The sequence below is a fragment of the Oncorhynchus nerka genome, linkage group LG3 (genome assembly GCF_034236695.1).
Source record: "Oncorhynchus nerka isolate Pitt River linkage group LG3, Oner_Uvic_2.0, whole genome shotgun sequence".
NCBI classification, from domain to species: domain Eukaryota; kingdom Metazoa; phylum Chordata; class Actinopteri; order Salmoniformes; family Salmonidae; genus Oncorhynchus; species Oncorhynchus nerka.
In genome coordinates, this window is record NC_088398.1 from 72,370,552 (window position 1) to 72,388,442 (window position 17,891).

The 17,891-nt window shown below is 45.3% G+C and overlaps 1 protein-coding gene across 1 annotated transcript in view; it reads left to right on the top strand.

Annotated features, from left to right (window-relative positions):
- The window catches only part of nck2a (NCK adaptor protein 2a), a 47,647-nt gene that overhangs the window by 19,998 nt on the left and 9,758 nt on the right, over positions 1-17,891 (top strand). Inside the window, exon 2 of the mRNA XM_029644361.2 lies at positions 8,394-8,638. Coding sequence (XP_029500221.1) covers positions 8,410-8,638 — 229 coding nt within the window. The 5' untranslated portion in view covers positions 8,394-8,409. The remainder of the gene's footprint in view (positions 1-8,393; positions 8,639-17,891) is intronic.

Below are 17,891 nucleotides of genomic sequence, written 5' to 3' on the forward strand. Positions count from 1 at the left end.
CTGAGCTGTACATCAAAGCTCTTGTTATCTGTGCTTTGTATTGTGTGCCCAGGGACATGGAGGAAGGGACCATGCTGCCATCTCTCCTGGGGTAACATAGAGAATACATGATTAACACTGTAGTCTGGTGCACTTCCGTTGAAGTGGTGAGAAATAAACAAAGGGAAGAGAAAAACATGCCAGTCACAAAACGATGGTAGTACAGTAGGAACCTGAGCGAGTCAAAGGTCACATCTAGAGACTGCAGGTGCAGTAGAGATAGCCGATCACTAAGAGCATGAGAAGCCAACTGACATTTACTCCTGAGGTGCTGACCTGTTGCATCCTCTACAACCACTGTGATTATTATTATTCGACCATGCTGGTCATTTATGAACATTTGAACATCTTGGCCATGTTCTGTTATAATCTTCACCCGACACAGCCAGAAGAGGACTGGCCACCCCTCATAGCCTGGTTCCTCTCTAGGTTTCTTCCTAGGTTTTGGCCTTTCTAGGGAGTTTTTCCTAGCCACTGTGCTTCTACACCTGCATTGCTTGCTGTTTTGGAGTTTTTAGGCTGGGTTTCTGTACAGGACTTTGAGATATCAGCTGATGTAAGAAGGGCTATATAAATACATTTGATTTGAGTAAGTTAGCCCAAAAAGAGGGAGGGGTTAAGATGGACCTGGGACAGACTACATTAAAATAAAATAGGACACTTACTCCAACGCCTGTACCTATTCCTTGACAACATTTTAAATCTCAACAGATTTCAAGCCAACTCCTCCATCTTGTACTATGTGAGTGTCCAGGCATTTTATTCTACTACACAATTTTACCTCACTTTGTTGCAGTCTGACCAGTGAGTAGAGGTAGGTGTGTGTGTGTGTGTGTGTGAGACCACCACGCCAACCGTAACCATGGAAACTCACTAAACGATGTCTGTCCCACTCGGGGGAAGGGAAAGAAATGACAGAACCAGAGTGAAAGTGAGAAATTGCTTGAACATTTGGGAGTGAATGGAGTACAGACGAGACTGAAAAGACTGAATGGAGAAAGATGTAGGAATTCAGTTTGTTTTAGTGAAGCTGCACGTGTGAAAGCGCTGTCCAAGGCAGCTGACCGGGACTGGGTGGACCCAAGACTGCCTACTCTTCTCTATGGGTGGAAAAGATGATGGAGAGGACAGTAATACTGTCTGAAAATGATGACCTCCCTGCTTTCTGAAGCACTGAGGTGGAGGGCTGTCACAGAAAGTCAACTATATATACTTTAGAAACTTTTTACACTGCACATTCAAATGTAGTTGTTTAGCTTTGGTGTATAACATTTGTAGAAATGCCATTTTCTGGTGCTGAAGAGAAGGACATGTAGAGCAGGTGTTTCTTAATCCTGGTCCTGGGGACCCAACGGGTGCACGGTTTTTCCATAGCACTTCCCACCTGAATCCATTAATCAACTCCTCAAACCTTTAATTAGTGATATCAGATGTTTGTCCCCAGGACCACGATTAAGAAACACCTGGCATAGAGTGGTTATTTCAGTCTTAGCGCTTACTTATGCTCTCAGTCCATTTTGCTGTACAGGCTTTTGTCAGCGATATGGTTTAATCACAGTAGCTTTGATCAGGACTTACAATAGCTTAATTCGATAAGTCCCTCTTCCTGCTGTATTTTATCCCCATGATGTAGCCGGCTGAATGACTGCAGGCCTGGGCCTCGTTCTGTGGTCTGAGAATTCTGTCAGTAGCTCAAGCTAACTCCTCGGGGTCTATTTTGAGCAGGCACTTGTGAAGGACGGCATGATGTCTTCCTTTTGGGACCTCCCTGAGCCATCAAAGTCTTGGGTCTGACAGTTTTTAGCCTGTCCTCTTTGATGACATCAAACACGGTAGTAATTTTCTGCCGCTCAAAATGAAGAGGAGCACGTATCAACCTCAGAGAGAGAGAGAGAGAGATGGGTCTAGCCAACTGCATTACATACCACACCCCTGATGTGTGCGCACACACACACGCACACGCACGTGTCCCGTTTAGTGTTTCAGGCCAGGCGTGAACAGAGTGGTAGGGCATGACTGTGGCAGTGGGCTCACTATAAAACACATCATTAACATTGACAGTGTCCCAATGAATTTGGCCACGATGACGAGGGCTTTGACCTGCTTTCAGCACCCATTGTCAACCCGCCAAAGCAGTCTGTTGTGGGTGCTGCTAGTAGGCCCCTCCAGATCACAGTGAACCGATGGGTCTATAGGTGTACCAGGAGCTGTTTCCTTATCCTGCGGTGTATTCATTCAGGATGCTTCAAAGGCCCCAGCCACCCTGATTCCTCAGTGCTAGGAGCTGGTCACTGGCTGGAGATCAACCAGTTTCCTCTACCTCAGTTTTAGAAATGACCCAAAGAAAACACCACCAATCAAATCAAAGTGTTGGGAAAAGGGGAGAATAGTTTATTCCCCTGGGTCTTCCTCTGACTGTGGTTTTGACCTGAATGCCAAATGTGGAGGGCTGTGCCAGTCTTGTTTACTATCTCTTTGTGTTGTGATGAAAAGGCCTGAGTTTTTTTTTCTCTCCCTGTCAGTGAAGAACTGTGAAGTGCTGAAGTAGTTCAATTCAGCACTCTGTCACTTTTCTTCGTCTTTCAACTCTCAATAGAGGGATGGAGGGTCAGGGAGGAGCAGTCTCCCTCTTTCTGCTATTCTCCCTTATTTTTAACCATGTGTCTTCCCTGTTTCTTCCCAATTTGGTCCTTTTAAAGACAATCTGACAATAGCAGGCAGGCATAAATGACAATGCAGCTGAAACTTGATGGCTGTAGGGAAAGCGTAATGAAATGCATTTAGTTAGATACTAAAGCTTTGCCTGGAGGGCGGACGTCAGCTGTAACACATCTAGACCAGAACTGAGGTGCGTCGGCACTGTAACACATCTAGACCAGAACTGAGGTGCGTCGGCACTGTAACACATCTAGACCAGAACTGAGGTGCGTCGGCACTGTAACACATCTAGACCAGAACTGAGGTGCGTCGGCACTGTAACACATCTAGACCAGAACTGAGGTGCGTCGGCACTGTAACACATCTAGACCAGAACTGAGGTGCGTCGGCACTGTAACACATCTAGACCAGAACTGAGGTGCGTCGGCACTGTAACACATCTAGACCAGAACTGAGGTGCGTCGGCACTGTAACACATCTAGACCAGAACTGAGGTGCGTCGGCACTGTAACACATCTAGACCAGAACTGAGGTGCGTCGGCACTGTAACACATCTAGACCAGAACTGAGGTGCGTCGGCACTGTAACACATCTAGACCAGAACTGAGGTGCGTCGGCACTGTAACACATCTAGACCAGAACTGAGGTGCGTCGGCACTGTAACACATCTAGACCAGAACTGAGGTGCGTCGGCACTGTAACGCATAGAACTGAGGTGCGTCGGCACTGTAACGCATAGAACTGAGGTGCGTCGGCACTGTAACGCATAGAACTGAGGTGCGTCGGCACTGTAACGCATAGAACTGAGGTGCGTCGGCACTGTAACACATAGAACTGAGGTGCGTCGGCACTGTAACACATAGAACTGAGGTGCGTCGGCACTGTAACACATAGAACTGAGGTGCGTCGGAGCTTTAACGCACAGAATTGAGGTAAGCTGATAGTGTGTGTGGCACAGTAGTGTGTGTGTATAGTGAGAGTAGTGATGGGGGGGATCTATACCGTTTTAGTCCAAATGTGAGACTGGCGGCGTGTGTGTTTAGTGCTACTGGCGGCGTGTGTGTTTAGTGAGACTGGCGGCGTGTGTGTTTAGTGAGACTGGCGGCGTGTGTGTTTAGTGAGACTGGCGGCGTGTGTGTTTAGTGAGACTGGCGGCGTGTGAGTGCCAAGAGTGGAGGATTGATCTTATTGTAAGTGGCATCCCCATCACTCTCCCTAATGAGCACGGTCGTCGGGGGAGACTGAATAATCACCATGGATACAGAGGTAGCGGGGCCATCACACTCTGAGGGAGAACGAGCGTCATCTATCAGAACGCTGATGAACTGGGGAGGGAGGATGGATGAGACCGACTACAAGAGAAGGGAGGGATGGTGGATGAGACAGGGGTGAGACCGACTACAAGAGAAGGGAGGGAGTGTGTGTGAGACGGACTACAAGAGAACAGAGGGAGGGTGGATGAGACCGAGGTGAGAGACTACAAGAGAAGGGAGGGAGGGTGGATGAGACAGGGGTGAGACAGACTAAAAGAGGGGGTGGGTGAGAGACTACAAGAGAGGGAGGGTGGGTGGGTGAGACAGACTTCAAGAGAAGGGAGGGATGGTGGATGAGACCGACTACAAGAGAAGGGCAGGAGGATGGATGAGAAAAGGGTGAGACAGACTACAAGAGGGGGTGGGTGAGAGACTGCAAGAGAGGGAGGGTGGGTGAGACCGAGGCGAGACAGACTACAAGAGAAGGGAGGGAGGGAGGGAGGGTGGGTGAGACCGAGGTGAGACAGACTACAAGAGAAGGGAGGGAGGGTGGGTGAGACCGAGGCGAGACAGACTACAAGAGAAGGGAGGGAGGGTGGGTGGGTGAGAGACTACAAGAGAAGGGAGGGAGGGTGGATGAGACAGGGGTGAGACAGACTAAAAGAGGGGGTGGGTGAGAGACTACAAGAGAGGGAGGGTGGGTGGGTGAGACAGACTTCAAGAGAAGGGAGGGATGGTGGATGAGACCGACTACAAGAGAAGGGCAGGAGGATGGATGAGAAAAGGGTGAGACAGACTACAAGAGGGGGGTGGGTGAGAGACTGCAAGAGAGGGAGGGTGGGTGAGACCGAGGCGAGACAGACTACAAGAGAAGGGAGGGAGGGAGGGAGGGTGGGTGAGACCGAGGTGAGACAGACTACAAGAGAAGGGAGGGAGGGTGGGTGAGACCGAGGCGAGACAGACTACAAGAGAAGGGAGGGAGGGTGGGTGGGTGAGAGACTACAAGAGAAGAGAGTGAGGGTGGATGAGAGACTACAAGAGAAGGGAGGATGGGTGAGACCGGTGGTTATTATCACACTCTTGTTACTGGTCTCATCCTTGTGTGTGGGGTTGGTTTGGGATTGGTTGTGTGTGTAATTTTGATAGCAGACACTACTGCCCAATGATCGCCTGTGGACGAGGTTAGATGTGTGTGTAACTGTGTATACAGCTGTTCTGTAAGCCACATTGGTAACACCTCACCCCTCTCACTCAACCTTCTGCATTGTTCCCAAGGCAAGGACAGGCTCAAAGGCAAGATTTGGCCTGCTCCTCTCCTACCCGCTCTACCTCCACCTACCTGCTCTACCTCCTCCCTTTCTTTCAAGTCTAACCCTGTCCAGGCCTGTTGGAGAATCCTGTTAGGTAGCTTTAGTGCATGCAAGCAGGGGCACATCCACTATATTACAATGGTTCTGATGCTACACAGATGCTGGTGTGGCAGTAGTCTGTCTTGTCTCTCCAGTGACTGTGAGAAGAGACTAGTGGGACAGTAAAGCGTCTGATGTACTAGAAATGAGTGGCACTGTGCTAAAACATCCATATACTTGACGGTGCATTAAGAAATGAGCCTGTCGTGGATAGTTTAATATCCTGTCTTTAAAAAAAACACCATTTATGAAATACAGTGGGCTATATCCGAAGATCTAAATCTTTCCAGCTGTAATGGGATCTTTTATGTGGCGTAATCGTGTGGCTCCGCTTCTCTTGAGTTATACGGTCCCGTGTGGCAGAGCTTCATCAGTGAATTGCCCTCATTAAAGAATAGTGTCGAAGACGATAAGAGAAAGGGAATGTGTGATCCCAAGTGTCTTTCCCCCTGTGGGTCTGTCTCTAGAACACTCCAGTGTTTTGTCTGTCAGCCAGCCAGCCAGCCTGCCCAGCCAGCCAGCCAGCCTGCCCAGCCAGCCAGCCTGCCCAGTCAGCCCAGCCAGTCAGCCCAGCCAGTCAGCCCAGCCAGTCAGCCCAGCCAGTCAGCCCAGCCAGTCAGCCTGCCCAGCCAGCCAGCCTGCCCAGCCAGTCAGCCCAGCCAGTCAGCCCAGCCAGTCAGTCAGCCCAGCCAGTCAGCCCAGCCAGTCAGCCCAGCCAGTCAGCCCAGTCCTATGTTTAACCACCGGCCGTTAGCTAAGTTTCACACAGCAAGGGTTTAGCAGTTGTCTGTCTCTGTCGCTCTCGCACTCTTTCACCATGAATATGTAATCAGGCCATTACTATGCAACGTGCATTTTTAAACGACGACTACCTCCTCACAGTAGAATAGTGTTACTATACTATTTACCTGCAGGTCAGGACTTCAACAGAAGGGAGGCTGTGATTGATTCGGGCCCTTGTTTATTTGCTCCTCCAGGTTTGGGTTGAAAGAGGTAGACCTGGGCTGTCTCAACACAAGATGTAATGCATCAAAAGTAGACTGTTTTTAGTATTTCACTTTTCAAAAATGATAACATTTGGAGACGAGGTTGACTATTGTAGAACATTAGTGGCGGCAGGGTAGCCTAGTGGTTAGAGCGTTGGACTAGTAACCGGAAGGTCGCAAGTTCAAACCCCAGAGCTGACAAGGTACAAATCTGTCGTTCTGCCCCTGAACAGGCAGTTAACCCACTGTTCCTAGGCCGTCATTGAAAATAAGAATTTGTTCTTAACTGACTTGCCTAGTTAAATAAAGGTAAATAAATAAATTATTGTGTGAATTACTTCTCTCCCTCTTGTTCTTCTATGCGATCATCTCCGTTTCATGTTTACAAGGCGGCGCTTCCGTTGTTTATTTGACGGTTGTTTCCCAGCAGCAGTGGTTGAACTCTGGCGGAACGTTCTAAACATAGACTCTGAATTAGGGTTTGTTTCATTCCACTGGCATGTGGGACCCAGAGAATTTCATTAGGCTGTTATGGGAAGACTTGATGGAACAGAACACTGATGGACTGAGCACACCTGGCCGGCTCTCATAAATATAGACATTTAATATGGTGTTCATCTCATAAATATAGACATTTAATATGGTGTTCATTTCATAAATATAGACATTTAATATGGTGTTCACCTCATAAATATAGACATTTCATCTCATAAATATAGACATTTAATATGGTGTTCACCTCATAAATATAGACATTTAATATGGTGTTCACCTCATAAATATAGACATTTAATATGGAGTTCACCTCATAAATATAGACATTTAATATGGAGTTCACCTCATAAATATAGACATTTAATATGGTGTTCACCTCATAAATATAGACATTTAATATGGTGTTCACCTCATAAATATAGACATTTAATATGGTGTTCACCTCATAAATATAGACATTTAATATGGTGTTCATCTCATAAATATAGACATTTAATATGGTGTTCATTTCATAAATATAGACATTTAATATGGTGTTCACCTCATAAATATAGACATTTCATCTCATAAATATAGACATTTAATATGGTGTTCACCTCATAAATATAGACATTTAATATGGTGTTCACCTCATAAATATAGACATTTAATATGGAGTTCACCTCATAAATATAGACATTTAATATGGAGTTCACCTCATAAATATAGACATTTAATATGGTGTTCACCTCATAAATATAGACATTTAATATGGTGTTCACCTCATAAATATAGACAATTAATATGGTGTTCACCTCATAAATATAGACAATTAATATGGTGTTCACCTCATAAATATAGACATTTAATATGGTGTTCACCTCATAAATATAGACATTTAATATGGTGTTCACCTCATAAATATAGACATTTAATATGGTGTTCACCTCAGTCACAAACACATAAACACTCCCCAACACGCAGGCAGTCAGTCACACACAGAAACACTCCCCAACACGCAGGCAGTCAGTCACACACAGAAACACTCCCCAACACGCAGGCAGTCAGTCACACACAGAAACACTCCCCAACACGCAGGCAGTCAGTCACACACAGAAACACTCCCCAACACGCAGGCAGTCAGTCGCACACAGAAACACTCCCCAACACGCAGGCAGTCAGTCACAGACAGAAACACTCCCCAACACGCAGGCAGTCAGGCGCGCATACAGAAACACTCCCCAACACGCAGGCAGTCAGTCACGCATACAGAAACACTCCCCAACACGCAGGCAGTCACATACAGAAACACTCCCCAACACGCAGGCAGTCACACACAGAAACACTCCCCAACACGCAGGCAGTCAGGCGCGCATACAATACATGTCTGAAGGTACGGATACATGCTCACCCTTCCATGTATGTTCAGCTGTAAAGTAGTGTGTGACTGTTCACCTGATTCCTGTCCTGCATGGTGAACTGGAGCATGCATACTCCCTGCAGAAAATCAGTCTCTCGGTCTTAGGTCTAATTTGGGGTTGATGTGTAACTTACACTCTTCTCTCTCTTTCCAGGGGGACTCCATGAAAGATGACGGAGGAGGTGACAGTTGTAGCCAAGTGGGACTACACGGCCCAGCAGGACCAGGAACTTGACATCCGGAAGAATGATCGGCTTACTCTGCTGGATGACAGCAAGACTTGGTGGAGGGTGAGGAACGCCTCAAACCAGACCGGCTACGTCCCCTCCAACTACGTAGAGCGCAAGAACAGCCTGGTGAAGAAGGCCTCTCTGGTCAAGAACCTCAAAGACACACTGGGTAAGAGGGTTGGGGCTGAGTTTATCAGTATGTTGTTGGTGACAGTGGTGGTAGTTTGTCAGTGTGTTGTTGGTGGTAGTTTGTCAGTGTGTTGTTGGTCGGTGGTAGTTTTTCAGTGTGGTGGTAGTTTTTCATTGTGTTGGTCATTTCGGTGTGGTGGTCGTTTCGGTGTGGTGGTCGGAGGTAGTTTCAGTGTGTTGGTGTCAGTGTGGTGGCGGGGTGGTTATCGGGTACGGCGGCGGTGGGGTGGTTATCGGGTACGGAGACGGCGGGGTGGTTATCGGGTACGGCGGCAGCGGGGTGGTTATCGGGTACGGCGGCGGCGGGGTAGTTATCGGGTACGGCGGCGGCGGGGTGGTTATCGGTACGGCGGCAGGGTGGTTATCGGGTACGGCGGCGGCGGCACGGGTGGTTATCGGGTACGGCGGCGGCGGGGTGGTTATCGGGTACGGAGGCGGCGGCCGCAGGGTTATCGGTAGGGCAGCGGGTTATCGGTAGGGCTATCGTTGGCGGCGGCAGGGTTATCGTTATGTTGGCGTCGGCAGGCATGGTAGTATATCAGCGTTAAAAAAGAGGGCTATCCCTTAACTTCCTCCTCTATTTTGTCAATCCCCTCTACACAACCGCTAGAAATTGACGAGGTCATTATTAACCCTTCTCCTGAATTGTATGTGTGTGTCCCACTCTGGTACTGGGGCTGGATGTGAGCCTCTCTTACTTTACAGAGCAGCTATCCACCAGCATCTCAGGAACCGTGTTCAGTTGGCCATCTCTCCGAGTTGCCACAGCTTGGTGTCTGTATGTCTTCTCAGTGTTCAGTTGGCCATCTCTCTGAGTTGCCACAGCTTGGTGTCTGTATGTCTTCTCAGTGTTCAGTTGGCCATCTCTCTGAGTTGCCACAGCTTGGTGACTGTATGTCTTCTCAGTGTTCAGTTGGCCATCTCTCTGAGTTGCCACAGCTTGGTGTCTATGTCCTCACAGTGTTCAGTTGGCCATCTCTCTGAGTTGCCACAGCTTGGTGTCTATGTCCTCACAGTGTTCAGTTGGCCATCTCTCTGAGTTGACACAGCTTGGTGTCTGTGTCCTCACAGTGTTCAGTTGGCCATCTCTCTGAGTTGACACAGCTTGACATCTGATTATCCTCACATTAATAATACAAGCACTCATTCACGTGTGACCTGTGAGTGTAAAGGTCGTGCACCTGTCCCAGGTTTGTCAGCATTCCTCTTCACAGGTTTCCGGTTGGAAAGATTCCTAGTTTAGAGTTAAGGGTTCAGGATAAAACTGCTCCGCACACTACAGGACTATGGTAGATTAAATGTTATCCAAGATGTTTACTGAACATCCATGGATGATCAAACGTGATCCTGTCTCTGGGCAGGTGAAGACTGAAGATACGTTGTCCTGTTATCTCTCGCCATCTCCTTACTCCCTTTCTCCCTTTTTTATACTTTTTCATATACTCATATACATTTCGCTGAACTGTGAACTCTAGCGTGCCCTAGAGAGAGAGACATAGGGAGTTGAGCACACAGGGCATTAGTATGGAGTTGCCCCCCCCTTTGTTGCTGTAACAGCCTCCACGCTTTTCGGAAGGCTTTCACTAGATGTTGGAAAATTGCTGTGGGACATGCTGCCATTCAGCCACGAGCATTAGTGAGGTCAGGCACCGATGTTGTGCGATTATCCCTGGCTAGCAGTCGGCGTTCCAATTCTTCCCGAAGGTGTTTGATGGAGTTGAGGTCAGGGCTCTGTGCAGGCCGTTCAAGTTCTTCCACACCGATCTCAACAAACCATTTTATGTATGGACCTTGCTTTGTGCTCTGCGGAATTGTCATGCTGAAACCGGAAAGGGCTTTTTCCAAACTTTTGCCACAAAGTTGGGAGCACAGAATCGTCCAGAATGGCGCTGTAGCGTTAAGATTTCCCTTCACTGGAACTAAGGGGCCTAGCCCCTAGCCCTTCCTTCCCCTAGCACAGTTGGCACTATGCATTGGGGAAGGAGGTGTTCTCCTTCTCTTGGCATCCTATGACGGTGCCACATTGAAAGTCACTGAGCTCTTCAGTAAGGCCATTCTACTGCCGATGTTTGTCTATGGAGATTGCATGGCTGTGTGCTCGATTTCGTACTTGATTTCATAATTGAAATAGACTAATCCACTCATTTTGGAGTGTTTACATACTTTTGTGCATATATAGTGTACGTCTTCTCTGCTTGTGGGAGAGCGAGAGAGAAGTTTAGATCGAGAGAGAGGCGCACACAGACATACAGAGAAAGAGGGAGGGGGGAGGAGGCTATGCGAGGGGATGGGTAGTCTGTTTCAGACACACATATTCCCCTCTGCCCCGAGGGACGGCTCCATCAGACTGTGGGCCAACACTGCACAGCCTGCCACTGTCACTCGCCAGCTCTGAGTCAGGACTGTGTGTGCGTGGGGAGTGCTCACGATGTGCACAGATCTAGCTTCTTTCTCTTGCCATGAATCTCAAAATATTTCTAGCAATAAGACAACTAATTCTAGAGGCACTGAACCAACACTCATCAACAAACATTCTCACCTTCTCTGCTATCCCCTACACACTGTTATTCTGACACCAATGTGAGTGTATCCATAATTAAAGGGATGTCTCTATATGCCTGTTAAAGAGATGTGGCTGAGTCATTGAAGTCCTGTCTGCAGGCCAGTAAACCAGCTTCAGAGTGAGGTCTCTAACAAAGCAAGGCACTTGCCCACCCATCAACCATCAGGGCATGACGCGCTAGCCTGATGGTGTTGCAGCCTGTGGTGAAACCAAGAAACGACTAACTATCCGTGTCTGTTATTGAATTTTACATTATGGCCAGGTTCTACTTCAACCCCTAGCATTTTAAAATGTTGTATTTCATCATAAATCAATGTTTGGATGGTGAGGGTTCGGCAGTAACTTCTAATGTGTCTTATTTTGTGTGTGCGCACATGCATGCCGGCCCGCCTAGTAAAGTAAGCACCTGAAGTTATGGTTCCTCTTTTTCCAGTCAGGACTGCATGTTTCGCTGTGTCCTGGGTTGTTCTTCCTGAAGGGAGAAGCCCAGTAGCATTGACACAAAATGGCTGTGCAGGGGGCAACCATCTCCCCACTGACCCAAAATTGCAATGCTCAATCTTTTATTCTTGTCTTTTCTTTTTTACTTTTGACCCATTTTTCTCATCTCTGACAGATATAGGGTGTACAGTACACACTGTCGTCGTGCCTGTCTGCCCGTAATGTTTGTGAAAACATAACTCGCTGGATATATATATATATATATATATATATATATATATATATATATATATATATATATATATATATATATATATACACACACACAGTTGAAGTCGGAAGTTTACATGCACTTAGGTTGGAGTCATTAACTTGTTTTTCAACCAGTCCACAAATTTCTTGTTAACAAACTATAGTTTTGTCAAGTCGGTTAGGACATCTACTTTGTGCATGACACAAGTCATTTTTCCAACAATTGTTTACAGACAGATTATTTCACTTATAATTCACTGTATCACAATTCCGGTGGGTCGGAAGTTTACATATACTAAGTTGACTGTGCCTTACAACAGCTCGGAAAATTCCAGAAAATGATGTCATGGCTCTAAAATGTAATTTAATTTTACTTAACCAGGCAAGTCAGTTAAGAACATATTCTTATTTTCAATGACGGCCTGGGAACAGTGGGTTAACTGCCTGTTCAGGGGCAGAACGACAGATTTGTACCTTGTCAGCTCGGGGGTTTGAACTCGCAACCTTCCGGTTACTAGTCCAACGCTCTAACCACTAGGCTACGCTGCCGCCCCTAAAAGCTGCTGATAGGCTAATTGACATCACTTGAGTCAATTGGAGGTGTACCTGTGGATGTATTTCAAGGTCTACCTTCAAACTCAGTGCCTCTTTGCTTGACATCATGGGAAAATAAAAAGAAATCAGCCCGCTGTACTGCAGCGCCAGCTGTTCCACCAGAGACTCTGGGTTTGCGCCCAGGCTCTGTCGTAACTGTCCGTGACCGGGAGGTCCGTGGGGCGACGCACAATTGGCCTAGCGTCGTCCGGGTTAGGGAGGGGTTGGCCGGTAGGGATATCCTTGTCTCAGGGATACCAGCGACTCCTGTGGCGGGCCGGGCGCAGTGCACGCTAACCAAGGTTGCCAGGTGCACGGTGTTTCCTCCGACACATTGGTGCGGCTGGCTTCCGGGTTGGATGCGCGCTGTGTTAAGAAGCAGTGCGGCTTGGTTGGGTTGTGTATCGGAGGACGCATAACCTTCGTCTCTCCCGAGCCCGTACGGGAGTTGTAACGATGAGACAAGATGGTATCCAATTGTTTAGTAGCTACTATGAAAATGGGGTAAAATTTAAAAAATAAATAAATAAATCAGCCAAGACTTCAGAAAAAAATTGGAGAAATCCACAAGTCTGGTTCATCCTTGGGAGCAATTTCCAAAAACCTGAAGGTACCACGTCTGTACAAACAATAGGATGCAAGTATAAAGACCACATAGCCGTCATACCACTCAGGAAGGAGATGTGTTCTGTCTCCTAGAAATGAATGTACTTTGGTGCGAAAAGTGCAAATCAATCCCAGAACAACAGCACAGGACCTTGTGAAGATGCTGGAGGAAACGGGTACAAAAGTATCTATATCCATATTAAAACGAGTCCTATATCGACCTATATCGCTCAGCAAGAAAGAAGCCACTGCTCCAAAACCACCATTAAAAAAAGCCAGACTACGATTTGCAACTGTACATGGGGACAAAGATTGTACTTTTTGGAGAAATGTCTTTTGGTCTGATGAAACAAAAATAGAACTATTTGGCCATAATGACCATCGTTATGTTTGGAGGAAAAAGGGGGAGGCTTGCAGGCCGAAGAACACCATTCCAACCGTGAAGCACGTGGGTGGCGTCATCATGTTGTGGGGGTGCTTTGCTGCAGGAGGAACTGGTGCACTTCACAAAATAGATGGCATCATGTGGAGGGAAAGTTTTATATGGATATATTGAAGCAACATCTCAAGACATCAGTCAGGAAGTGAAAGCTTGGTTGCAAATGGCTTCCAAATGGACAATGACCCCAAGCATACTTCCAAAGTTGTGGCAAAAGGGCTTAAGGACAACAAAATCAAGGTATTGGAGTCGCCATCACAAAGACCTGACCTCAATCCTATAGAACATTTGTGGGAAGAACTGAAAAAGTGTGTGCGAGCAAGGAGGCCTACAAACCTGACTCTGTTGCACCAGCTCTGTCAGGTCGAATGGGCCAAAATTCACCCAACTTATTGTGGGAAGCTTGTGGAAGGCTACCTGAAACTTTTGACCCAAGTTAAACCATTTAAAGGCAATTGCTACCAAATACTAATTGATAGTATGTAAACTTCTGACCCACTGGGAATGTGATGAAAGAAATAAAAGCTGAAATAAATCATTCTCTCTACTATTATTCTGACATTTCACATTCTTAAAATAAAGTGGTGATCCTAACTGACCTAAAACAAGGAATTTTTACTAGGATTAAATGTCAGGAATCGTGACAGAGTTTAAATGTATTTGGCAAAGGTGTATGTAAACTTCCGACTTCAACTGGGTGCGTGTGTGGATATATATATATATATATAAAAACTACTGACTCCCCTGTGTCATTGTACTAACTCATCATGACTCCTTCCGATTGCCTTGTGCATTGGCAGGGTTGGGGAGTAAAAAAACAACAACTCATCTGTTACATTACCAGATTAGAAATCATCCTGAAAAAACAGATGACTTCTAGGCTTACTTTAATATTCACAAAGGATGTTTACAATAAACTTTGACACCTTTTCTCAATGACATTCAAATCAATCAGCATTGAAAAACGTGCAAGTTTCTACGTTTGTTCTGCCTGAGCGAGTCTGACCACAAGTCCGAGACCACTACATGATGACACAGCACTGTGTCTGATCAATAATAGATCACAGGAATGAATATATTTATTTGTTTTAGGCTACAGTTCAAGCTATGTCTTCCAATGCTGTGACCGCTGTCGGCATCCAAAGACCATACATACAACTTGAATAAACGCTTGGCAGTAAAGACGACAGCAGTGGTTTAGCCGACAGGCGATACTGTATGGCAGTGGAGGCTCCTCGGGAGGAAGAGGGCCACCCTCAGTGAATTTCATATCAATTGGGAAACAAAGTTATCATTTTTAGATAACTATACTAAATATATTCACGTCACCAAATGATTGATTCAAAGTTTTGGCAGTAGCCTCAGCAGCACTCTGTAGGGTAGCACCATGGTGTGGTCGGATCACCGCTAGCTTCCGTCCTTCTCTGGGTACATTGACTTCAATACAAAACCTAAGAGGCTCATGGTTCTCACCCCCTTCCACAGTAATTACTTCTCCAACCTATCAGAGCTCTTGCAACATGAACTGACATGTTGTCCACTCAATCAAAGGATCAGAGAATGAATCTAGTACTGAAAGAAAAGCTACAACTATCAAGCACTTCAGTGCATAAAGTATGGTTAGTAGTTAACTCGGAAAGACAATAGTTGAACAGTGAGAAGGAGAGAGCGAGAGACCCACAAAGAATAATTTGAAAACAAATTTGTTAAACTCCAATATCTATTGGGTGATATACCACAGTGTGCCTTCACAGCCGCAAAAACAAACCTTTTCCTACTGGCTTTTGCCAGATTCTGCCTTCACTCTCCTGAAATTGCCGGTTATAGGCTGCATGAGGAGTCAGCAACCTTTCTCACGTGGAATGCTGGTTTATCTTAACATTTCTACCAATCTGTGTGGCATTTATGGTTTTCATAAGCACATTTCTGTGGAAGAGTTTCATTTACTTTGTCTTCCTATCTCAATCATTGTCATGTGGTTCATCAAAATTATATCTAAACGATAAGGATACAAACCTAAAAAGTAACTTCACTTCTATTTCCATTGCCAACTATGTAAAAATAACCTACATAAAGCCAACAAATTAATACATTGCAGCCTACAGGTAGAAAATACCCGGATTTAAAAATAAATATCATATTGGCTACACATGGCCTATCTGCAATGAACTTGAAACATTGTATAAAATATGCTGGGCCCTCAGAGGTTCCTGAGTCAGTGAGCTTGGGACAGACACAGCTGTAGGCTATTTGCGCAAGAGAAAAGTTGTCATCAGGTAGGCCTGGTCTGTTTCCATTGGATCAGAGCATTAATTTTTTTCTCTTTCATGCTGAGTGGTTATTGAAAGGGAGAGGGCTGGAAAGATGTTTCCAATACATTGAGGAACTGTTGTCATTCTCAATGGATGTAAAAACAGACTTTGTTTTCTTGCTGTCTGAGGTTACTTTGAGATGCTCCACCGCTCATTAGTAGTGCTGCATTAAGCCAATCAGAAACACTATCTGATCTCCAAATGGGCACATTTATATGCCTTCATTTGCATGCAGGACAGGTAGCCTATAGGCCTACTTCTACGTATAATCCGGTGCGTGTCCTTACTCAACATTTACAGAAGCGCTCCAAACAAAAGACCACACCTAAATTGGAAAAACCCCTAAAAGGAATTAAATAAATCAAAACTTGTTTCTCTCAAGTATATGTTGTGTGCTCTGCAAACAGCGTGTCCACTCCAACAACGAGAACGTTAGACTGGAATAATTATATATTGAATGCATTAACAGAAATGACTGTATTCTAACAAACATTATAGATTACAAATTATAGGAATAAATGGTAAATATACTTCTGGTGATATATGTAATGGGGAATTGACAGACACTAACAATCAAAGGCAAATAATTCACACAATGAAGTTGACTGTTCACAAATTGGCAGGAGAGAGCACATCCCCGTGGCCACCGCAATGGATTAGTATCCTGAGATGTAATAGCCTCAGACATGTCTCCTGTGCCATAAAAAATATATATGTACCTACCTCATGAAGCTGGTTGAGAGAATGCCAAGAGTATGCAAAGCTCTCATCAAGGCAAAGGATGGCTACTTAGAAGAATCTCAAATATTAAATATAAATTTAGATTTTAACACTTTTTTTGGTTACTACATGATTCCTTATGTGTTATTTCATAGTTTTGATGTCTTCACTATTATTCTACAATGTAGAAAATAGTAAAAATACAGGAAAACCCTTGAATGAGTAGGTGTGTCCACACTTCTGACTGGTACTCTATATTTGTTACGTAAATATGTCGACCAACAGCCTATCGCCTAAACAATTGACCAGTCGACTAATTGGAGTCAGCCCTACTGATTACAATTGACAGGTAATTAGTAACTGTAACGTATTACATTTTAAGTCTCTTACCTAGGGCTGTTGCGATGACCGTATTACCGCCACACCGGCAGTCAAGAGTCTTAAGGCAGTCAAATTCCACGTGACCGTGTAGTCACGTTAATTAGGCTTCTCCAAGCTCTGATGCTGCTGAAGGTCATTAGTAGCCTACCAAACTTGCTAACTGCCTGGTTCTCAGCACTCTATTGTCCCTCTAATCACTCTGACATCAATGCAAATGTAATCAAAAATCTAATCAAACACTTCATGAGAGTCCATGAGCTCATGTTGCGCAACATTTCTATAGGCTATGCAATTGCGTGAGAAAACAGAGTGATGACCTCTATTAAAAAGAGGAGGATCCCATCAGCTTTCTATAGGCTAGGCCTACTATATTTATTTCTCAACTTTAGTACTATTAAGCACATTACTTATCTTTACAACAGGAGTATAGCCTAACAGGCTGGTATGAAAATGAACCACAGGAAAAGCGTCCTCCATTCGCTATTTAAGTGCATAGATGACCTGTATTTTTATCTCTGCCCCTGTTTTGAGACGGGTGCATGATAATGATCCGTTCCAAATCAAAACAAATTGCACACATTATTTAGTATATGTGAAGACAAGCTTAAATCAAGAATTGTCTGATGGGTGACAATATAGCCTAGCTGGCGTACATAAGCAGCACGTGAGTTTCAAGTTTGGGGAAGATCATTTTCACCATAAAAATGCACCTTTTATAATAAATGCATTACATGCACAATCGCATTTGCGGTCACTTGATAATGGTGTTTTTGCAGAACAACTAAAGTTACATTAATAACTCTAAATTAAGCATATAGGAGTACCTATTTCTTTGTTAACCTCTCAACAAAAAATAGCCGCATGGTCGCACTCCCTCAAATCGTTTGGAGAAAATGTCCTTTATTTTATTCAGCATTGTTCAATT